This window comes from Pagrus major, chromosome 20 (genome assembly GCF_040436345.1).
Source record: "Pagrus major chromosome 20, Pma_NU_1.0".
NCBI lineage: Eukaryota > Metazoa > Chordata > Actinopteri > Spariformes > Sparidae > Pagrus > Pagrus major.
Genome location: NC_133234.1, coordinates 7,559,965 through 7,585,371, shown reverse-complemented (window position 1 = coordinate 7,585,371; position 25,407 = coordinate 7,559,965). Strand labels below are relative to the sequence as shown.

At 39.0% G+C, this 25,407-nt stretch overlaps 1 protein-coding gene across 1 annotated transcript in view; it reads left to right on the top strand.

The window, feature by feature from the left end:
* Positions 1–25,407, top strand: part of LOC141015123 (zinc transporter ZIP11-like) — a 150,978-nt gene that overhangs the window by 110,684 nt on the left and 14,887 nt on the right. Inside the window, exon 6 of the mRNA XM_073489049.1 lies at positions 13,596–13,754. Within this exon, the coding sequence (XP_073345150.1) occupies positions 13,596–13,754 (159 nt within the window). The remainder of the gene's footprint in view (positions 1–13,595; positions 13,755–25,407) is intronic.

Below are 25,407 nucleotides of genomic sequence, written 5' to 3'. Positions count from 1 at the left end.
TGCCAATGTTAAGACAAGTTCTAAGCCACATAAAAGGAGCAGAAAGATAAAAAAGAAAATAAAAAAGGAGTCAGATTGCTATAGAAACAGTGTGAGTTAATCCACCACCTTCGTCATACCGCTTTGTTGCCAGGGAGGTCACCTGTACGATTTTCATTTTTTCTGATTCAATGTTCCTGTGTTTCAGCAAATGCGCTAGTTATTTTCAAGGCAACTGCAGCCAATTTGAGTGGCTGGTACATTAGTGAAAAACTCATTTGTAACTCTAAATTAATAGTAAAAAAAAACATCATTCACTGTTTGTTGTTTATTAGCAGAATGACGTCGCAACGGCTGCTGAGGTGGCTGTTGCTAATGAGTACCCAAGGTGATGAAAGACAACAGGTGGGAATTGAGGCTGTGTGAGAGATGGGTGTTAAGTGGGCATGTGTTAGTGTGAGAGAGCACTTACACACATGTGATGCAGTGCAGAATGGCAGATGAACACGCAGGAACCAGCATTTTTTGTTCTTAATAGCAAAACGGGCAAAATAGTCCAAATGGGTGCACAATTTCATAATCCATGAGCTGTGTTCTTGTGTAGATATGAAAGGAAAAAAAGATTACACATTTTACCTCTGTTAACAGTAAGGAAAATCTTGCACATTATGTAATTTTAAAACCCTGTTTAGCATTTATAAGGAGCATATAAACAATTTGTAAGCAGATATAAGTATATATTACACCAAATGTGATTGTTGAATGTGTCATTGTTAAACCATGGTATTAATATGCCGTTATAACAGCCTCCAATCCTTTGTGAAGGCTTTCCGCCAGCTTTTCCTTTGTATAACCTGGTGCCTTCATCACCCACAAGCCACTGAGTGACAACACTGGAAGTAATGTATCAGATTTTTAAATATGAAGCTGTTACGAGGAGAATTGGCTCAGAAGCATGGGGAAACTGCTAGCCCAGCTTTGTCTAAAGGTTCAAATAAAACATACTAGCACTAGCATGCTAGCAAAGCTCACTTACGAATAATTAATATCTTGTTTGTTTAATCCGTACAAAACAGAAGTGTAAGTGGGCAAGTTGTGCTTTTACAGGGGAGTAGTGTGCTTTATGTTATCCTTATGCTAAGTTAAGCTACCCATTTCCTGCCTTAGCTTCATGTTAAATTGATAGACGTGAAAGTTGTTTCAATCTTATCATCTAACTATTTTCAGGAAAGCTAATGTTTTTTTCCCAAAATCTCTCACTGTTCCTTTCAATCTTTATTAGGAAATTATAAGCAATTATAAAAGTATCCATTAGAAACTTGTAACTGTTTATCATCACTAATTATATATGTGTATAATAAATATATTAATATGCAACAAAAGAAAGGAAGGGGCGATAAAATCAATGCAATTATTATACAGATGGAATGCTTATATATACAGGATATATTTTTATATATATATATATGTATATATATGTGTGTGTGTGTGTGTGTGTGTGTGTGTGTGTGTGTGTGTGTGTGTGTGTGTGTGTATGTATATATATATATATATATATATATATATATATATATATATATATATATATATATATATATATATATATATATACAGTCATGGAAAAAATTATTAGACCACCCTTGTTTTCTTCAATTTCTTGTTCATTTTAATACCTGGTACCACTAAAGGTATAATACAATGAACACGACAAAAAATGCAGCTGATCACATAATACTTTATGTCCTATTTGACATTCTTAAGCTTAATTGTATTCCCAGGGTATATAAGAGGCCATTTCATGTCATAAGCAGCACTGCACATGCAAAGGCTTAGAGTGGTTTCCTGCTGACATTCAAGCCATAGCACAACTCAGAAGTTGTCAGCTCTCACATAATGCCTAAAACAAAAGAATTATGTGAAGCCACAAAGGCAGCCATCTTGGCACTGCTGGAAATTGGCATGAGTGAGAGACAGGTAGCAAAAAAACTAAAGATCTCCAAGACAGCTGTTCATTACAACAAGAAAAAACAAGCCGAACACGGCACTACCAAATTGCTACCTGGCTGCGGCAGGAAACGTCTCTCTACCCCACGAGATGACCGTGCACTCGTCCGTTCCTGTGTCAGGAATCGTCGTCAGACCTCCAGGGACCCTAAAAATGAGTGGGCACTGTCGAGAAATGTGACTTGTTCGGCAAGGACAGTTCGAAACCGACTTGTTGAAGCTGGTCTGAAGTCACACAGAGCACGGAAGAAGCCCTTCATCAACGAAAGGCACAGGAAGGCCCGGTTACTCTTTGCTAGGGATCACAAGGATTGGACTGTTGATGATTGGGCTAAGGTTCTCTTCAGTGATGAATCCAATTTTGAGTTGATGCCCACTCCAGCTAACTTACTGGTTAGGAGGAGGCCTGGAGAAGCCTACAAACCAGACTGTCTTGCCCCTACAGTAAAACATGGGGGTGGATCAGTGATGATCTGGGGTTGTTTCAGTATGAGTGGAACAGGGCAAATGCAATTGTGTGAAGGGCGAATGAACCAGGTCATGTACAGGGCTACTCTTGAAAACAGTCTTCTTCCATCAGCTGGAAAACTCTTTCCTGCCTCGAATGACTGGATTTTCCAACAAGACAATGCCCCTTGCCACACAGCAAGGTCAGTTAAAGCCTGGATGGAGAACCACAACATTCGCACCATGCCTTGGCCTGCTCAATCACCAGATCTGAATCCAGTTGAAAACCTATGGAAAATCATCAAACTCAAAATGGAGAACCACAAGCCCAAAAACAAAGCAAATTTGTTTGAATTTGTGCAACAGGAATGGGCTGCTGTGACAGCAGAACAATGTCAGAAGCTGGTGGAGAGCATGCCAAGACGCATGGCTTCAGTCATCAAAAACAATGGTTACGCAATCAAGTACTAACTCCTGTGTGTATCATGTGTTTAAAGCAAACAGAAAAGAAAACATGGAATGCTTAAAAGCAGTGTTTTTGGCAGTACAGTGCCATAGCTATTGATGTAAGAACTTAAGTGATTTTGGTTACTATCAAGAAAACCATGGAAAATGGCTAGATATCAGCTCTTAAATTAAACTCTTACGAGCTATTTTTGTTGTTATCATTATATTTGTCCAAACAAATGTACCTTTAGTTGAACCAGGCATTAAAATGAACAAGAAATTGAAGAAAACAAGGGTGGTCTAATAATTTTTTCCATGACTGTATATATAAATGTATGTGTGTGTGTGTGTGTGTGTGTGTGTGTATATATATGTATATGTAGTAAGACTCTATTTATCGTATCTATAACTAAATTAATTGCTGTCATTGAAAGTATGACCGTGCCTTGAATTATAAGATAAAACAGCATAAAAAATATAAATGTGACACTCACTATTCACATTGCTGATGTTGGCATAGGCAGAGCTGCCAAGAGCGAGGAAAGAGCTGTGTAGGTTAACCGTGACACAGATGAAGATGAGCAGGAGAAGGAGGAGGAGGAGCGTGATTACTGTGGAGCAGTGAAGTGAAAAGAAGAATGATTTAGGGTCAGAGGGCCAGTGCCACGCAGAGGGATGAAGGAGTGTTACTTGGGGGGCCTGGAGGTAGAAATCACAATCAGCAAGGACAGACAGAGGGGACGGAGTTGAGGGGAGGACACGGAATTTGATTGCCATGCTGTAGGGGTAGAGATGAGAGACAGAGGTAAACTGAGCCAGCAAGTGTGTGAAAGAGAGTGTGTGGGTAGAAGAGACAGAGAAATGGGTACAGAGAGTGAAGATGGAGGTAGATGTTGGTTACACATTGCCATTAATTTCTTGTGAAAACAAAGACTGCATATTTATAAATGTACCGACCTGCAAGGAAATTGTTATAACTAGAAAGTTATATAATATTCTCTGGAGATTTAGACTGTCACTTTTTGTGGGTTTTCCAAGCAGGTGACTTCCTCTGCAGAATGCTGATCATCACAATGAAGTGTTTCTACCCACCTCTCAACCCAAGTAACAGGCTATTCTGCCAGGTGTTTGGAGGAGACTGGAAAATACGCTCTAATGAGATGTGTGTGTATGTGTGTGTGTGTGTATAAAATGTAGTCTGTACCTCCCACCTTCATTCTACAGTAAGTCTGTAAGGCAGTGTAAGGCACACAGCTTTGTAAAGGTACAGTTCACCTCAAAATCAAAAAAGCATATTTTTTCCTACCTGTAGTGCTTTGTATTCATCTAGATTGTTATGGTGTGAGTTGCCGGGTTTTGGAATTATTGGCCGTAGAGATGTCTGCCTTGTCTTTAAAATAATGAAACTAGATGACTCTCAGCTTGCGGTGCTCAGAGTGCCAAAAGATATATTTAAAAAACATAAGCAGTGTCCCTTTCCAGAAATTATGACCTGGTTATCCAAGATATTAAACAGACTTTGTTGTCAGCAGTTTCATGTAAGAACTATTTTCTTTCGACTGAACTACTCTGTATCACCGCGCAGAAGGAAGTGTGAAGGAGGGGTCAAGTGCCTGATTAGTCACTTGACCAGTCAATATTTTGGCTCTCTGATAATCGGATGCATTTCTGGAAGGTCAGAGATTTTGGGCTGGCAGTTCCACAGTCTGATTTCACTAATGGCTGCTGTCAGTAGATCTGTTAGTAACTCAAGTGAGCTTGTATTATTATACAGTAATATTTTACATGTTGTGGTTATAACTGTACTCTTGTCCAGTCACTGCTTTCAAACCGGGGGTCCCTGCATACGTTCCATATTTGTTGTTTTTCCAACTTCAACACTGATTACAACACAAATGTATATTTTTAGTTTTCAGGTTTTCGATCTTATGTGTGATCTTGCCATTGTATTACCAAGGTAATGTTTATGTCCTTTTATCCTTTCTAAATCTCCTAACTTGGACAGAAGGGAAATATTGATCACAAACTCTCACCTCAAGTAACACGCTCTACAATTAAATGAGGATGCTCAGCTATTAATCAAACAAACTGTATTCACAGGCCGAAAAAGGTTTTCATTGTAGTGTGCAATCTTAAACATTGTTACAGAAACTGAGCCCACAGTCTTTGCCACAATTTCAGTGGTGAAGACTGTGGGCTCAGTTTCTGTAACAATGTTTTAGACAGAGCAGAATGTCCGCTGTCCTTCCAAGAAATCAAGCTCAACAGTTGTACGCTTCTAATAAATCTTTACAAGTGAAACTTGAATTGCAAAAGAAATACTTAGATGCAAACCAAAGACCAAAATTAATTTCTACAAAGGAGTGTCAGCCTCCTGTAGACTCTTACTCAGTGAACCAGCTCTCGGCTGGTTTTTATCTAGAACCTTGCTAGAAAACACATTCAAAAGCACCAGTGTTGGCATCAACATAGGAAACAAGCTGCTGAGACCAAGCCCTCAAGAAAGTGGTCATTCAAAGACTTACTGACCAAGGCAAGAAAACAAAATGCGTGCTGTGTATACTGCGCTTACTAACCTTCACAAGCAGACCAACCTTGTGAAGTTAAACAATAATGAGCCAACATACTAACCTAACCACACCATACACAACTAGCACTTCATAAAGGGCTGAAAAATAACCTTTTTCTCCAGACTGATGTGGACAGCGACCAGCTTTCAGTCCACCAATCTTATCCCACTCAACTTTGCACTCAATCTGTATACATACAAACAATATATTATTACAGTATATTAAAGCGGTAATAGTACAGGTAGTCAGCCATCAACAGATGGATCTCTCATGTGCTGTGTGATCTAAAACCATCTACCTTACAGCAAATAGCCATCTCTCTACGCTAAGTTGAAAGACGCTTTAAGAGAGCCTGGACCTGCAACAACACCCATTCATTAATCAGAAATGCTTTTTTCTTTGAAATACAACAGTACACTCAGAAACTGCAGTGCTTGAAGTAAGCACTTGTGATCGTATACTGTATTGTCCCAAGGCCAAGAAAATATCCCTATACTCTTACAAGCTACAGGGCCATCAAAGACTTTAATAACCTGAAAGGAAAAAACTAATTCAAAGACTTCAGACAGATGGTGTTCAAAGCTACTACAGAAACTAGGGAGGTTCACGAGGCCAGTTTTAAAAAGAATGAAAGAAAACTGGCAGTGTCTTACAGCTGAGAGAAGATGTACAGCAAGTTTTCAGTAAAAAAAATTAAACATTTTTTAGTTTCCCACTCCCACAGAAATAAGGCACTAGAAAGCCTGAGATATATAATGGCTGAACTTAAAGGAAAACATCTGGTAAAATATAATTTTTCATTGTCAATTACAAGAGCAAACATAACAATGAACAGATTCTACCAACAGCCTATAGCCTTCGTAGTCAAACCCTAATATATCTTATTTTTCAATCACCCTTGTCAACATGTTCTCACTCCCAACTTGTCAGTGGTCTTAATCTTCAAACTATGACACGAGTGTCAGTATTGCATGTGAAAAGGGCTCTGCCATCAAGTTATGACTGTCAAAATAGAGCTTGCTGACAACCGTTTCAGTGACATGCAGGTATTATGACTTTCAGACTGTTATTACTGTAGTCAAGGTCACGGTTTCGTTAGGTGTTGGTACCAAATCTACTTAGGTTTAGGAAAAGTCCTGCTTTGTTTTAAATTAATGTCCAGTCACTTCACTTTTGTAACTTATTTAATTTAAGCAAGTTAAGGTACTTATGCAACAAAACTTAAAAGCAGTTCAATGATGACCCTTGGTCATGCATGGGATGCAAACCCTGGTCCCCTGGGGTAAAATACTGCATATGACCTACCCAACTACCCCCATCACCTTCTGACCCAGACTTTTTTTTGCTCTTTATACTATTGCACTAGAGGGGCACATCCGAGTACAGCATCGGGCTTAGAAGCGTAGGGCAACTCAACAGGCTGCTGTATTTAACGCATGGAATGAGAACAGGCTTCGATTGTTGTCCCAAAACTATTGATAACACATAAATGGGCCACACCTTAGCACTGGGTGACATCACAATGTACACCATCATAGTCCCCAACAAATGCCAATTTCCTCCTCTTTGAGTGACATATTCGTAAAACTGTATAAGAGTGAGAAAGAACAGGCTGCGAATTAATACAATATTGACTTTTCTTAATGCAAGCCACTGATATTAGAATCCTGTAAGAGTCAGTTCATAAGCACCATAATGACAGTCCTCCTGGCGTCGGTGTCAACCTGACAGATTGTCTTGTCAGGTGTGTGGCTCCTATAGTGTCTCATTATCTTGATTGGCCTTCAGTGCAGCTCCAGGATGCCTTTTAATTTTTTCCTGTTCCACCAAATCTGCCATTGTGTTGTGGACCACCATTTGTCTGCTTGCCTTGACTATGTGCTGAAGGTTTTCTAAACTTGCGCCACTGCCATTAGGAGGCAATTCAGTATGTCAGGGTCATACATTTACATATGGACATACGTACACACACACACACACACACACAGACACACACACGCACATACACACATACACACATACACACAAACATCAACTAAGTTTCTAAGAGATTGCACTACATTCTTTCCTTGAAGTGACATATCTGAAATCCCTGTGGCTGTACCTTTTGATAGGGAAGGCAAAGTTTCTGTTATTCAGTGAAATGTTTTTGAAACATTGCTTTCAATGTAGATGTTGTTGAGCTGAAGTTTTTCAAGGATGCCTTTTAAGCTATGTTGGTGGTATGCCTCTTCAGTCATAATCAGTCGGTCGCTTAGTCCAACAATTTGTTCCAGACTGAAATATATCAGCTACAGTATATATATATTTATATATAGTATATATGTTGGATTGCCATTATACTCTGTACAGACATTCAAGGTCCCCAGAGAATTCATCCTAATAACTCTAGTGAATCTCTGACTTTTCCTTCAACAACTATTGAATGGGTTTTCATGAAATCCGACACACACCAAATAACTTTAGTGATTCCTCAATCCTTCATCCAGTGCCATGATCAGATCAAAATGAAAAGTAGTGCAATACTTGATCCGTTTATGATTAACTACCTGCAAAACTAATGACATTTCTATCAGCTGTGTTTGATGCTTACTAGCAAATTTTAGCATGCTGACATGCTTAAGTTAGAGAGTGAACATGGAAGACATTTCACCTGCTCAGTATCAATATGTTAGGACTGTCATTATAAGCATATATCTTATCACTGCAGTGCCTCAGTGAAGTCTCAGAGACGTACACTCTTATGCTGCACTCCAGTCAGAGTTGGAGGTTGGAATTTCTAAGGTGAAATTTCCATCTTGGACCTGCCAAGTGTCCCAGGTGCAAAATGCCTAAAAAAATTAACAAAAAACTTGGCTGACCATAACAAAACAATGTCTCACCAGGAAAGCTACATATGAGCTAACAGATGCCATGATACATTTTATATTAAGTCACTATACTACGAATTGTATTTAAGTATTCTATTTAATAGCCCAATACAAATACTGTTGTCTACAAACACCCTACCCCTCATCATGGGCGCTGCCATTGTTGTGTGACAGCAGACAACTGCAGAATCCTACTCATGTGGGTGGCTTGTTGACCAAGATATTTACAGCTGGCAAGCATTCCACTATAGCTCAGCTATTTTGATTGGCTAAATCTCAAGCCCGGGAATGTCAAGTCAGTATATGTGTCCTTGTGGAGAACAGTGTTCTCTTTGGAGAGTGAATAAAAAAAATAATCACTTGCAGTTTTACTTGTTACATTCTCCACAAAGTTTTTCGTACGTCTTCAGTGAGTTGGTAACATTCTCCCACCTCTGTCCTTGGGTGTTATTTCATCTATGCATCAATTTTCTATTTTTGCTTATCCTTTTTCAGGTTGTAAAGGCTGAATTCTATCCAAGCATACAATGGATAAGAGACACAGCACAATGTGACAGGTTACCCCTTTAACTGTTTTGATCTGGACTTTGGTGGTAACATTTTACATAAAATGTGAATAACATAAGAATGCGTACTGAGAAAGGTCATATTATGTTTTGTCCTATGTTTTTGGAAGAACTTGGGCCAATTGGGCTATACTGCTGGAGCAGTGGATGGTTTTCTCTTAAGTCAGAAATTATTGTTCAGCTGTCTGCAGTTTGAGCAGTCGCATGGTCCAATTTCCTTCATGGCAGCTTCCAAGAGATTCCTTATAAATTGTAGTGAGCTTATTTTCATTTTACTGGAGTAATATTCTATATGTTGTGGCTAGAACTGTAGTCTTGAGACTGCTGTGTCATAAAACTGAACTTCTCTGCACAACAGACAGAGAAGTTGCATCTTGCATCTGCATCTTTCACTCATCTGAGGCTCTATATTATTCCTTTTTTCTACTCACTCTCTGTAGTAGAATATACCATAGTCACATGGCTGTCATTTTCCTCTGACGTGATGCTCAGGGTGCAAAGCTCAAAGCTGGAATAATGTTAGGCTGCTGTGTTCCAGGTTGCAAGTCTTATAAACATAGGCAATCCTACAAATGGTCATCATTTCACCACCTCCTTTTAAAACACAATCCAGAGGACATCCGACCATATTTCAAGCTGAAAAAAATATATTTGGTAACCCATTACTGTAGCTGACATGAGCATTCAACCACTTCCTAATTAACATTACTGTTTGATTACATCCAGTGCACTTCCATGTTTAATGAAATATGTCCAAGATGTGTGTTGATATTTTGGAACTAAATCATGAATTTCCTATCATATCGTTGAACACTATCAAACATTAATGTTAGCTAGGATGTGGTTGAATTCTAATGTTAGCTGTTGTCTGACAGAAGCTAATGGGTTATGAAATATGTGTTTTACCTTGAAATATTACCCGAGGTCCAACCAAATTTTCACAATCCATTGTCTTGTTGGGTGATTGTCCAGTGGGTGATTAATCAGGGTGAAATGAAAATGATTTGTCAGATACCCTACGTTTATGTCATGTCACTTTTGAATGTAATTATTGTATTTGAATATTAGTGAGTAACAGAGAAAAACAAGATATGCTTGCATGCGTTTCCTCTGGGTACTCCAGTTTCCCCCACCATCAAAACATGCACAACTAGGTTGATTCTCTAGTCAGTACCCTTGGGATGGGTTAAATGCAGAGTACCAGTTTCACTTCAACTTCTTGTTGAACATTTTAGCTACACATTGAATTATTAAGAAATTAAAATTATAATTTTGATGAACTGACTTTCCACCCATGCTTATTGCCAATCCTGATTTCAATATAAATAGTACAAAGAACAGGAGATGGAAGGTCAGGCAATTTTAACCTTTGAGAAAGATACAGTAATGTGTTCACTTTTTAATGAGATTGTGTCAGATGGGGCGATAATTGAAGACTACAGTCATCGTTTCTGAGGCTCTAGCTAGGTATTTTCAGCACAATTCAGCCTCACTGGATCACATGAAAAATGAAAACATGTAAATTACCTGTAACTTGAATCAGTTCTTCTCTGCCAGTCTAATCAAAAATGGAATATTACAGGCTTCGTACAGGCAGTATTAATTGCTCTACAGCTCTTTTGTGTTGGAAATGCCAGTGTTAATGAAATTGTGTCATCTTGAATATGTGCAACATGTTTTTCTCAGTATCATACAGTTCTGTGTCTACTCTGCGTGATTAAAGTGTTGTAAATTGCGTTGGTGGCTTGTGGGTGTAGATGGGGAAACAGAGATTGCACTTGTAGCACAAGCTGTAGTAGTGTAAGTACACACAGCCTTTTGTTATGGTTAAATGGTTTGTAAAGTTCAATTAGACAGAAATGGATTCAGGGTTTTTGGCCTTTGAAAACATCCACTGACTGAGGGTGTAACCAGAGCACCCCGAGCAATTGTCCAGATTATTTGACCTTTGCATGCTGGATAATTCCAATTTACAGCCACTAACATGGCAAAATGGGACACATGGAATGCATTGATAGAGGTCAATTGCTTGTGTTTGAGAATGTATGTGAGAGACAAATAGACGGAAGGACTGGAGGGAGAGAGAGAGATGGAAGCAGAACATGATTAGGGTGAACAGGTTGCAGGGAGGTACGGGGTAAAGATCACAGAGTCTGCAGCCACAGGAATTATTAATCAATGTTTAATTATGGTCAATTAAGAAAAGGGTACGTTTAAAACACAATTTAAACATTGATTAAATTTGCATTTAAATTACACTCTAACAATCTCAAAGTGAAAAGACGAAAATACCAAAAAGATCATTAAATTTGACAACACAGAGACAGGAAACAAGATTTCTGTTTGGGGTCATAATAGTTTTCATCATCATCATTCAGCAGTGCACAAGAACACATAGGAATCATGTAGTTTCAGAGCTCAACCAGTCAGAACTTGTTGCTCTATGGGTTGGACCTTATTAAATGTTTACATAGCAGTTCCCTAGAGTTTTATAGGGTCTTTCAGCACATTGTTTCAGTAATATGCAACCCCTTCTATTGCTTTCTTCTTTTGTATATTTTTTTATGGCTTTATTGATAGGACAGCAAATGTGACAGGAAATGGGATGGGGGGGAGATGACACGCAGCCAAGGGCCACAGGTCGGACTCAAACCTTGGGCCGCTGCAGCGAGGACAAGGCCTCTATGCATCAGACGCCTGCTCTACCAACTGAGCTAACGGGCGCCCCTACTATTTCTTTTTACTGTATTGTTTACAAGGCACGATATTTGTGTCAGGAGTTAGAGAAGACGAAAGACAGAGGTGAATGGAGAGTGACCAGAAACACAGAAAATGAATGTGTCTTTGTAGCTGCTGGATGTGGCAACTGTTACGTTAGTGTTGTGATTACAGCTGGTCTCTGCTGCCCCCAAGTGGTCATAAAATCTGTTGTTGTCGGTTTGAATGCAAATGTGATAAGGCGATTTATAATTGCTTAAATGTGTCAATTGTGGTTATAATTAATGCTGAGTCTATAACCATTTCTCAAAATAAAATAAAATAAATTGGTGAAAAGTGGAAAAACATAATGAACTTTATCTCAAGTGTTTTAGTATGTTAACTGCAAAATGCAGACCTATCATTTAAAAGTGACACACTTATTGAACAAAAACCTCTAACAAAGATTTGATAACCTGTCATACTGCAATGTAAATGTGTTGATTCAATTCAAAATATTGCTTTTAGGCCTTTCCAGCTATTGATTTGCACCTCCTAAATAGCTGCACATGATTATGCTTGAAATATTTTTTTCTGCTGTATTTAGTTTTGCAAATGTTTAACTGACATATTTTAGGCTTTGTTTGATTGACATTCCCAATGGCATGAAAAGGGCCCACCTCTTCCCGGTGTATATTACTTTATGTTAGGCAAATGTAATATCTGTGTAACCCATAGCAGAGTTTGTGCTAATTAGATTGTGTCAGGCCATTAACTTTGTTTTTCATGGTATTAACAGAGTTAATATTTGGACTGGAATTGGGACAAACTTGGGCCATCTTTTTGTTTTAGGTGAGAATTGTTGCTCTGTGTCCCTCTGGCTTTTAATATAGATATGACGTCAGACGTCTTCATCAGACAAGGGGCAGCCAACAGAGGCATCTGATTTAATCTGTAATAAACCTTCTCTGTTGTGTTCATTTTTGGATTCAAATATCTTGTGGCTTCAGGCTTCAAAGACCTTAATTAGCCTGATATTTGGAGTTTTTAGTGCCTTTGTAAAGCTTTATTGGATGCACCTCTTGACACATTTGATCTCACACTACCTCAGATCAAATATAAAGCAAGTACAGTAGTTTGTGTGGCGTGTTGTCCAACTTCGTCTAAAGGCAAAAGTGGTGCCTGTTCTGAATGGCCACCCTCAAAGGCAGAGCAGAAAGCCTGCTGTTATAGCCTCCTATCTTCTTCTTCTGCATGTTTTTGCTATTTTGTTGCAATGAAATGGGGATACTGGCACAGTCTTTTAGACAGCCTCATTTCAAAGGCATTTACAATGTTGCACTGGATGGTGCACGTGAGAAGTGGTGGAAATAGTTTTATGAGGCATATATAAAGGCAGACTGTGAGAGAAGTAGCCTACTTTCACACATCTGCACACCTGTGGGCGTGATTGGTGAATTATCTGTTTCAAAAAGTAGCAAAAAGTAGTAACAGCTCCTGCAGTTGACTTTAACTCACCGTGTCTTTCTCGCCTCCCACTATTGTGTTGTTTTAGTTACTTAGTTACTAACTACGTTAGAGGTCTGTGAACATCCCCCTGGAAAACAGCATCCCTCCTCACGAGTGAGAGCCAGACAGGGTCTGCTATTAACTGATGGAGATTATGTAATTATGTAATTTAGAGCAAAAAACACACTTTGTAACTTTCCATGATGCATGGTGGGTCAGGACCTCAATCACAACACATTATAACAGCATATGATTATAAACAATCGGCGGAAACATGTTTAGATTAACAGGTGGAAACCGGGGGATGTGTACCGTCACGCCTCTTTTGGTTCCGCAATGCCGGCATGCTGTATGAAATTACACACTGGAGCAGCTTTATGCCGGAGCTGCTTGGTTCAATATGAACAAACAAAGGAGCCTCCGTTGCAGCAATATTGCAGAATCTCTGTGTGAAAAGCATAATTTTGTTTTCAACATTATTCTCTTCTTTCATGCATCTAAAATAGAGAATGGAGATGCGTACCAGAGGAGGAGAGGACCTCATTCGGGCAGCTCAGATGGACAGGAAACAGGAAGTAAACAACAGGAAGAGGTTGCACAGGCAAGAAGCAGCTGGCGACGAATTCTCCTCCTGATCCTCGCCATCACCATCCACAACATCCCAGGTCAGACTAAGACACAGCAGCTGACAGGGGAATTTGTTATATGTCATCGATATTGTTTCGCTGCTGAAGTTGAATGGAAATTCATGAAATGCACTCCTGCTCTTTTCACTGCTGTTCAGAGGGTGAAAGTCACCTCGCACAATTATAAGAGTTACCACTGAGTTCCAGACTGACAGAGGTGGCGGTTTGCACATGATTATCTTATCCTGAATATCTGTATAAACAACATCAGGTGTGACCTTGGAAACATAAGCTTTCCATAAAAGGCCGCAACTAGGTTGTTGATCGTGAGTAGTAGCAGAATTTTAGCAGTCATCTGGCAGCACAACGTGATGAATACCAAGCTTGTGGCTGCCCTAAAACAGGCAGAGGGGCAGCCAATGGAGGAAAGAACAGAAGCCTCAACCCTGACAGCCATGCTAGAGTAGCAAAGAGCTCATTTTGCAAAATGGAGCAACAGGAAATTTGCGAAACCTCTGCAATGGTATCCATGTGATGCTAATGCTAATTTGCATTTTTAGCCACACTGACTCAGGATTTTGGTGTGACCGTTGGTCCGTCAGTCCACCATTTTGGTGGACACTGAAATATCTCAATGTGGACTGGATGGAGTGACATAAAATTTGATACAGACATTCATGGTCCTCAGAAGATGAATCCTTATGAGTTTGGTCATCATCTGACTTTCCCTCTAATAACACTAAAAGGTTAGGAGTTGTCTTTATGAAGAATGTCTTGATAACTATTCCCCTGTGTTATGTTTTATTTATTTATTTATTTATTTATTTATTTTTTGCTGCATATTTCAACGATACACCAGTATAGGTTAAACACTTTCTTAATTTTTTAAAAGGACAGAGTGTCTCTCGGACCCAGGCCTCATAGATCACTACAGAAACACAGCCCTAAAACTTTAACCCAACTTTATAACCCTATTCAGTGTTTTGGGTGAAACTGGATAAAATGTTATGGAGAAAATATTCCCAATGTTTTGTTTTTTTTCCCATGATGTCCTCAGGCTAGTCTGCCTCAACTCTGGACTGATAGCTTTAATTATTGCTAAAGTAACTGCTAACTGCTGCTAGCCTGCAACCTCCCAATGAACACCTCCTGACCTGCACCATATGCAGCCTCTGAAAACATTGATGAAGGCCAGTTACAGTACAGAGGTGATTTATGGAGTTTCCTGATGGGCAGATACTAGCAGCTTTGTTGCTTAAGTAATCAGTAACAGCTGCTAAATGTAGCTGCCATTCAAAGTTCACTTTGTTAGCTGTGCAGTGAGGTTAGCTGTCCTATTTGCCAACAATGCAAGCAATAATGTACAGCAATAAAGGTAAAGAAGGTTTCCCACAGAGTGTGAGCTTGCGTGTGTGGCAGAGAGCAGGAGAGGCACATGATAACTTAGTGATGCTGCCAAGCTGTTATTGTTTCTGGAACCTTAACAGAAAAATATGTGTAGATAACAAAAACAGTGTCTATTCACAGTTAATTTAAAAAAAACTCACCTGCTGGTGAGCTCCATGGAGGGCCAACAATAGAGTTACTGTGCCACATCCTGCATTAAATCTTGTTTACCAGCCCTGGGTGTTTTGTATTGAGTCCGGACCCAAAGGCTCATTGAATGTAAATAAAGTCTTCTTCCTCCCTTGGAATAAACAATTTGAATATTTATAGAGAAAAATCCAGTTAAATAGACAGGTTCCTCCTGGAGTACACCTTGCATTATTGAACACTACACAGAGGCCAGCAGGTTGCCATTCTGTCAAATCTAATGATCTAATTAGACTAATGACATGTCAATCAAACATCAAAGACGACACCCAGGGAAGAGCAGAGCTCAATATATGGAGCTTTGTTCTGTCAGTGATGAAACAACAGCTCCAAACTGAACAGTAAATAAAGATGAATCAATTCATGTAAAAATGTAGTGAAGCAATTAACAGTCAATTTTGACATTTCTATGGGGCTGACAGCAAACCCACCATCTCAGTCAACACCAATACTGTGTCTTTCATGTAGATTAAAGGTGTATTGGGAACATTTTTCTCATTATATTTGAGAACTTGGGCTGGCATGGGTGCTGTTGCTGATGTAGGACTACAACGCCGACCTAGACAGTGTTTACAAAATTGGGAACACAAATAACCTTTACTTGATTTACATTCCCTAAACGTGTTTCCCATGCCAAGCTTCGAAATATTACCTTACCCGTGTTGTTTCGTCTCTGTCGAGAATTGTAAGATGCATGTTAAATGCACAATGTGTAATTTGCCACTATGGATCTAATTTATCAAAACAAAACAAAAAATATCTGCAGAGTGTTGTGTAGGGAGCTGCTGCAGCTGTTCAGAGTCAGCTAGATACCAGCCAGCACTGGAGGAGGGACTGGGGTGCAGAGGTAGACCCTCTGGAGAAATAAACACCTAGAGTCAACGACTATTGCTCTGATCCGACGGGAGGTGAGCTCAGAGATGACTTTTTTACTATTACAAAGTGGATTTACCGCTAAAGACCTGTTTATCGGCCTGACTGCAGCAGCGATCCATGGAGGTGACCTCCATTGTCGGGTATTTAAATAGTGTAATGTTGACGGCCAACTGGAGCTGGAGAGTACATGTACTTTAATACATTAAGGAACATTTCAGGGAGTAGAGCGGAGGAAGAAGAGAGCAAACCGGAGTTTCTGGTAAATGCTGAATTAAATGAGAGGATGACCTGAATTTAAACACACAGACACTCACATGGTCAATTAGTGCTGTTGCTCGCTAGCTTAAAGCGTAAAGTAATCAGGTTATTTCGGGCAAATAAACACTCACACGAGTTACACAAATAAACACAAATGATCCTGCAGTCAAACTCGCTTTGCTGGTGGTGAGCACACCCTTGAACAACCACCACTGCTGATATCTGATGTGACTCAAGTAAAAAATTTGTAGCCAAGGTAACATTTTAGAGTTTTTTTCATGTTAAATTTAGTCTAGTTCACCAACTTTATTTTCTTGGAAATAGCAGTGGGCGACCAAATGAAACCATTACCTTAAACTTGTTGATTTGTGATATAATACACAGCTCAACACAATATAAAACAAAGGTTTTGTCATTTTTAGGCATTTTAATTCTTACATATTATACCTTTAATATGTCTTATTGCTCAGGTTTCTTAACATGTTCATTGTGCAAGACTCTTAATCCAAAGATGTAAACTGACTTGCAAAATTCATACTTTTAAACATAAATTACAATCCTTAGATACAAAGTGCAAAACACAAAATGTTTTCACTTCGAAGAGGGATGCCTCATATCAGCATGTTTCAGTGCTTATTACCATATGTGCAGATCACTCAATGAATATAGAATAACAGCTGCACTGACGCAGAGAGAAAATGTTGGAGAGAAAATGTGCAGCAAAGGTTAACACCATGTTGTTTTTGCTGTGTATTCGATCAGGCATCTAACATCAGAAACACTTACATTAGACATCATACTTTTGACTTACCAGCATTTACTCCACTACATTCATCCATGGTTGGATCAATGTGTAAGTTTAGAATGTATCACGAGCAGAACATTGAGCTATGGACAATTAACGATTTTCTCATATCAAATTAATGAGAAAAAGCAGTCTTTCTTGTCTAAATGATTTTGCAGGTTACACATGGTTTGACGCACTTGATTTCCATTAGTTCTAATCAGTAACGGCAACATCGTTTTAATACCGTGGAGAGATTGTTTGCCTGAGGGAGTGTGGATAATTAAGGACACATGTAGTGTGTAGGATGGGAGTAAATGGTGGCTGTGTTACAGAGAATACTCTGCTAAATATGAAATTTAATGTAAGAGGCCACTTCAGTAATGAGTAAAACTGTTTACTGGTCACTACACACACCTTAGTTCTCATAACTGTTATGCATGCAAAATGTGCTCCTGTAGAAACACACTTGCATACAGACATCAGACACAAATGGACTCATACACACAGAACAACACAGTTGTAGGTGGTGCTCACACCCACAGAGATCTCCTCTGAGGCTCTTAATGAAAAGACCTCCCACAGTCTCAACTCCAAACCAGAAAACCAGAACACACAGAACACATAACTCAGTTAGTCGCGAAGAATAAACAAATGAAGTAGATGGGGCCTTAAAAAAACAAACGGAACAAACATAAAATTGCTCCATACAGCTCATCCGGCGCAGTCCAAGTATCTGGAAGCCCGGAGATCCCGATTTGATTTGAAAAGACGTTGTTTACGCCATTTATAAGCCTGCTAAGTCAAAAGCATCAGCAGGCACCCTGTCGGAAGTAGGTGCATGAGCTTGAGTGCATGTCGAGGGTGAAAATAATGTCTTTTCAAATCTATGTGGGCTCTTGGGGCTTATGGAGACTTAGATCATGCAGGATGAGCTGTATGGAGCCAGTTTATGTTTTGGGGGGTTTAAGTCCCCTTCTACTTCAGTTGTTAAGGAGAAGGCTGCAACGCTGTTTTGCTGTGAAGCTCCAGAAATGTTTTGTGGACCTAGAAACTTGACACAACTATCCATTAGCATGGGGCTAAGTAGCTATTGACTGAATTTTCATTTTTAGGTGAGCTTAAGTAAAAGTACAGAAGTAATATCAGCAAAATGCACCTGAGATATCAAAAGTAAAAGTATGTTAGAAAAAAGGCCTTTGTGACTAATATATTATCTTATATGACCTTTTTATATTGTTAGCATTGACTGTTGTAGCGGGATAGTTTTAACTACTACATAATGCTTTTAAGTTCATGAGTTTAGTCCATTGGCTCCCATTTGAGAGGTCTGACTCCTCCTAATTATAAGATGAATGTAAGGAGGTGTAGGATGATTAATGGGGTAGGAAACTATTCTGCTTTACAAATTTGTATTTGTATTCTCTTATCTTTATTGTTTTTGTGAAATATTGAGTAATTCACAAATTGACTACGTTTCTAGAAAGGGTCCCAAACCAAATAGTTTAGGAACCCAGAAAAACCTTGGGCCACCTTGTGTACATATAAAGTGTGTATGTGTGTGTATGTGCTTGTGTTTGTAGATAATCCATGGAGGCATCTGCATGCAGTATATATGCAAGTTTTCAGTTTGCAAGCCACATACCTGTATGTGGTGTTTGAAGGCATACTGCCCTTTTAAAGGTACATTGGAGGATTCTGGAAAAAGACAGATGATTGTTCAGTCTCATTCCCAGGTCGTCAAATACAGATGCTTTGGGTTGGCAAGAAACCAGAAAAAGGTCCAGAACACAGCAAAGTACCAAGAACATAAGAAAATACAGGCAGAGGGCAGGGTCTCTGCCGATACAGACACCGCCACACACATCCAGTGGGTCACAAGTGATGATTGAGTAAAAAATGTTCTATTATTTTGATACCTAAGTCCCTAGCCCTACTTTATTTTCTACTTCTCTGTTTTGGACATCAGCACAAAGATGAACATTAAAGTTATTAAGTCAAGTGTCTATCGTAAATCCCTGTTTACTTTCAAGGTGTTATTATATTGCACAATAAGCTGTAGAGCCCAGAGAATAAAATAATTTATACTGACATGAGGTGGTTCATTCAAGGGAATAACAGCACAAAAAACTGTAGGCCATGCATTCTCAGTGTGTTTTTTTTTTATTTTCCAGCCTTTTCATGAAGGTTGCTCTGTATAACTGTTACTGATTTGCACTTACTAAGTTCACGATTAAGATATCAAGGAATTTCATCTGCATTCAAGCTGAGGGAAAGGAAGCTGGGAGATGAAATATTTTAAGTACATGACAAGTAATCACTATGTTGTGTGAGGTGTATGAATACACCCCAGGGACAGTCTATATTTTAACCTAAAAGGACTAAATTTAAAACACGTACGAGTCTATATTTGAATAAAGGCACAATCAAATGATCTCTTTCAAATAGTATTGGGATCACTGTAATGCTAAACAGTGCCTTATCTTTTCCTCACACAGGTAGTTTTCTTGAGCAAAGGCAATATCTGCATACAACATGGAAGTGAATCCAGCCATGATTCTCAGTGCACAGCCCAGTCGCCAGGATAAAATGTTGGCAGTTCAGGTTTCTGCAAACCACTAATACTTTCACATTTGTACATGTCGTATCATATTGACAATTTTACAAAACATGTCATATCACATTCACATTGCATGTGGAGGTGGCGAAGGTGTGGGAGTTACAGGCGGGGTGGGAAGTGTGAAACCACTGGATGTTTCTTACTAGCCCAGGCGTTTCATTTATAAGCATGACGCTGGAAATGTTTTTAGCAGACAATTTTTTAACATGTTTGTCATGACAAAAAAAAACTCAGATTCATTACTGGTGACTGTTATTCCACTCATCATTGTATTCTATATGAAAAAGTTGGATGGGCACCTTTAACAGTAAGACGTGACAGCCATTGGTGTCTGTTTCTTTTTAAAGCCTTGAAGGGCAACATGCCACCATATATCAGCTCTTTATTAAACTGGTCACAGAGTCACTATTCAACACACTCTAGTTATCGTAAAATGCTCGAAGTTCCCTGGCTAAACACTAAATTTGGGAAAACTGCTTTCAGTTTCAGTGCTCCATCGGTTTGAACATTTTACAACATACATTTAAACTTGATAGAGTTGTACCTATAGGTCAGTTTAAGACTTTGATTTCAAACTACTCTGTGCTGTCCTGTATGGTTGTCTGCCATTTATCTTTTATAAAGTTTGATTCAAATCTGAATTTATTATGGGTCTTCTGAAAATGTGACCAAATCTGCTGGCTCAAAAATATACATATAGTAATTTGAACAATCAATTTTGGTGATTATAGAGAGTTGTGTGAATCAAATTGTCTTTGTAGCATGGCCTCTTAACGTCCTCTGAGTGATACTGATTGATAACAGCTGATGACTTTTCTGGGCCCATTTCAACAGGGCTTGTTTGATACACCCATTAGACTCAGCCACAAACACTACAATGGAAAAGTCTAAAGAGCTCAGCATTGATCTGAAAGAGCACATTACTGATTTAAACAAGTCACTTGGGGCCATTTCAAAGCAGTGCATGGCACAGTTGTGTCACTGCCACAATCAGGAAGAAAATGCAAACTATCACCTGCTGCTCAGAGAAAATTGGTCAGGATGGTCAAGAGTCAACCAAAAACTATTAAAAAGCCATTCTTCAATGAATTAGAAGCTGCTGGAAGACAGGTGACAGTGTCCACAGTGAAGTGTGTTTTGAATCACCATGGGCTAAGAAGCTGCCATGCAAGAAAGAAGCCCTCACTCCAGACAAGGCACCTCAAAGCTTAACTGAAGTTTGCTGCTGATCACATGGACAAAGGAAAAACCTTCTGGAGGAAAGTTCTGTGCTCAGATGAAACAAAAATTGAGTTGTTAAGCTACAATGACCAGCAATATGTTTGGAGAAGAGAAGATGAGGCCTTTAACCCCAAGAACACCATACCTACTGTCAAACATGGTGCTGGTAGTATTATACTGTGGGGCTGTTTTGCTGTCAGTGGATCTGATGCTCTAAAGAAAGTAAATTTAATAATGAAGAAGAAGGATTATCTCCAAATTCTTCGGGAAAACCTAAAGTCATCAGCCAGAAAATTGGGTCTTGGGTGTGCAGTTGGGTGTTCCGATGGAACAGACTTGGATGTCTACTCTCAATTTCAGCTTTGGGTTTTGCCTTTGCAGACTGCATTTATAGTTAAGAAGGTGTACAATATGAAGACCAGAGAGCTGTCTATGGGAGAAAAGCAAGCAATTTTGAATCTGAGAGAAGATGAAAAATCAAGAGCCATTGCACAAACATTGGCCATCGCCAGTACAACCATTTGAAATGTCCTAAAGAAGAAAGAAGCTACTGGTGTACTCAGCAACAGATGTCGAACCGGTAGACAAAGGAAAACATCAGCAGTTGATGACAGAAACATTGTGAGACCTGTAAAGAAAAACCCTAAAACAACTGTCTGTGACATCACCAACAACCTCCAGAGGGCAGGAGCGAAGGTATCACAATCCACCATTCGCAGAAGACTTCGGGAACAAAAGTACAGAGGCTGCACCAGAAGATACAAACCACTCGTTGGCAATAAGATTTGCCAAAAACTACAGAGACGAGCTCAAAAGTTCTGGGACAAAGTTTTACGGACTGATGAGACAAAGATTAACCTTTACCAAAGTGATGGAAAGGCTAATGTGTGTTTCTTTCTTTACAAGTGTGTGTGTAAACTTTTGACCGCGACTGTATATATCAAGCGCCTCAGAATTAGTGCAAGGCCTCACACTGAATGTTAATCTTAAACTAAAAATAGTCCATCATGAGTGATTTACAAAGGCTTATTTTCATGTTTGCGTTTCTAGTGTCTAAACTTTTCTCTACTTGTGTATTTTCCTATTAGGGAAAATGTTATTCATGCTCATTTCATTGCTAATAAGATTTTTTTTTTTAAAGTAATACTGACCATCCTTTTATTTTTTTCTGAGTTAGAGTGTAATGGAAACTTTTCAGCTGTGTAATTTTGCAGCCCTAAATCACTGTAAAAGGTGCCTGTTTGGCTTCTTTGAAGTGCTTCTTCACCCATCAATCATGTAATTTAACATCAGCTACAAACACTGAGGACTTTGCTCCTTTCCTCTTCGTGGCTCCTTTCTGTGATAACCCAATTTTGTGATTCAGGCTGATGAAAGAGGTTCAGCTTTAAAATTGAAGAGTAATTTACATTATGTGGGGTTTAAAAAAACTGCCATTTAGTGAGTGTTTTTCCCAGGGTACGATAAGTGCACTTATTTTTTGACACCTAGGTGAAGCCCTCATACTGGTGGTGTTAGTACACCACTCTTCCTCTTGAACAACATGAACAGCCGCGGCATGATAATGTACTGATCTTCAAAGAGCCTCCAAATGCTCCGTGATACTTGCGGAGAGAGAGCCATGACAGAAGTTTGGCAACGGTCTATCAAACTGAACAGGAGATTGATGGCAGTCTTCTCTTCCTACCATTAGGGTTGATCCCTGTTAGTGTGATGGATGGAGCATTCTTTGACAGTGACTGCTAGGAGTGGGTCTAAGCAGAATAAGAGAGAAGCAGGGATATCATAATATTACTGGAAATACAGTATATTCAGAAATAGGAGAAATTAAAGAAATTGAAGGAAATAGACCATTTTGAAGATTTTGTCCTGTTAAGCTTAAGTATTCTATTGTTTTCTTTCAAAGATTACTTTCCTGACTTAACTTTACTGATCCAGTTGAGGACGAATAACCACTGACATAATTGTATAAAACTTGTTGTAAATAACTGTAATTACTGCCTGCAAATCCTAATATACTCAGTAGGCAGTGTAAGGGGGGGTGAAGGGACATGCCATCCCCTTGTTAGCACAATGACCAAAATGCATCCCCTTTGTTAACTTGCCATACATCTCTATCCCCTAGTAGCAGAGAGAGTGCAGGGACAGAGGGGTTGTCAAGTTGAATATTCTACCAAGGTTTGAAGACTTGTGTCAATCAAAACTTTAGGTATACTTTTATTTTGGAAGCGGAAAATTAACATGTATTGTTACGCATGTAATGTTTAGATGCTTGTTCAATCAGAGCTGCCACAGCTCTGATTGGTTGACAAGTCAGGAACACAGCCTTCGTTTGTATCATGGACAGCTAGTGGACACAAATAGGAAACTTAAACGTTATTAAACTTATGAGTAATATTAAATATTAGTAATATTATGTTGTCTACGATTTTGTCTATTCCAGACTTAACATTGTCTTCTATAGTGCCCCAGTATGTCATATTTTTCTCAGCAGTCCTTTTTAGCACTTGGTAGTGAGACAGACTCACACATGCAGCTCAGCTGGATAAGCTCTGCTCCAGCAGTAGAGTAGCCTAAACAGTTTAATTTCGGATAAGGTCACATTAGACAACATATTTATTTTTTACTTGACGAACACAGTTTATTTGCCCCATGTCAGCGTTAATGCTGAAAACTAAGGGTGTAGCAGTCCACAGGGGAAATTCTACCCAGCTACCCAGCAGTATGTGGTGTAATATATATAAATCAATTAAAATGAGCTCCACCTTTACCCACAGCAATATTAAAGTAATGAACACATTAATGCATAATTAACAGTATAATTCAATTATACAGGCTAAAATATATTACGTTGATATTGGCCAATCTGTGTAATGAGTCCTTTCACTGTTGTTAGACCTCCTTTATGTATATTTGTAAACCTCAAAAAGGCTTGATTTGTGTGTTAAAATCACTCAAATTTTTACGGGGCAGAATAACCCTGGACCTCACTACCTGATTTTGGTTTTAGATCATGTAAATTTCTTCACTACTCTAGAGTTTGCAGGTATGGTAACTTAGCACTGAACAAATGAACAGCAAATGTAGAAGCAATGGGAATGTATTTGTAACTGAGAACAGATTTCTGTGACAAAGAGACACTCAGAGCAACCGAGTGGTGAGTATGACTCTTGTACTGATTGAATGAGTGCTGTGGAATGAGGTAAACATGGAGGCCGTTTTGAGTTAGCAAAAATAGCAAATGGACTTAGCAGCAAATTTAATATACTCAAATGAGTATATTTGATTTAATATAAATGGGGGAACAAATGAATAAAGGCTATTTGTAATATATGCCTGATGATGAGAAATTACATAATGCAAAGTTATGAAAAGTTCATTTTTTCCATCAGGGCCAAAGCAGAAACACACACTGTGGAATATTTTTGCAATACAAATAATTTTTTTGGAGTGCCTCTAAACATAAGTGATGAGTGACTATATTTCTTGAGATGTTGCAGTATTGCACAGGATAAAATCACTGTTTTAGTCAAGTAATTTCTAGTTTTCTTGATCTAGTAGATTATTGCACATTTTGAAATGACGCCTTGCGGTCCCTGATCATGGGAGGATGAAAAGCAACAGCATAAAGAAAGATGAGAGAAGACTTTGATGTGCGTTAAAGGAACATCTCAGCCAAAAACTGATGAAAAGAGGAGTAAAATTAACCTAAAATGTTATAGCTATGCAGTAAGAAAAAAAAGGAGCGGGAGCTGGGAGAGGGGAGGCACAGTAATGGCAGGCTCAGTGAAAGCAGTGTGCAGACGGATGAGGAGAGGAGATTAAAGGGAAGTGCGATGGAAATGAGTGGCTGCTGTGACAATGGGCTGTCAGCAGCAGTATCGTCAGACTCGCTTAAAAGAGCATAGAACATTAAGCAGGAATTGGATAAGACTGCTGCGCGCACACGAACACACACACACACATGCACACAATTGCGTCGAGACTCAGACACATTCACAGGCAAGTACACACTCTTTTTTCCCAAAACTAGTCTGAGTTTTCTCTGGGGAGTGAAAAAAGCATGAAAAGACATACACGGGTGACAATACAAAACACCTAACATTCCTGCTATGACAGAATTGAAGACTCACACTTAGCTACATTCTCAGGAATTATCTCAACCTGTCATCACTGTTTGCCATAGACACTAGTACTTTTCTAATGAAGTTTATTTAGACTATTTGAAAAAGCTCTGACGAATAAGGTGTTTAGCTTATGTGTCTTTTTGGAGTGTTTGGCTATTGTTGAATCCTTGACAGACCTTTGGGTTTTTAACAACTCCAGCTCATAACGACCGC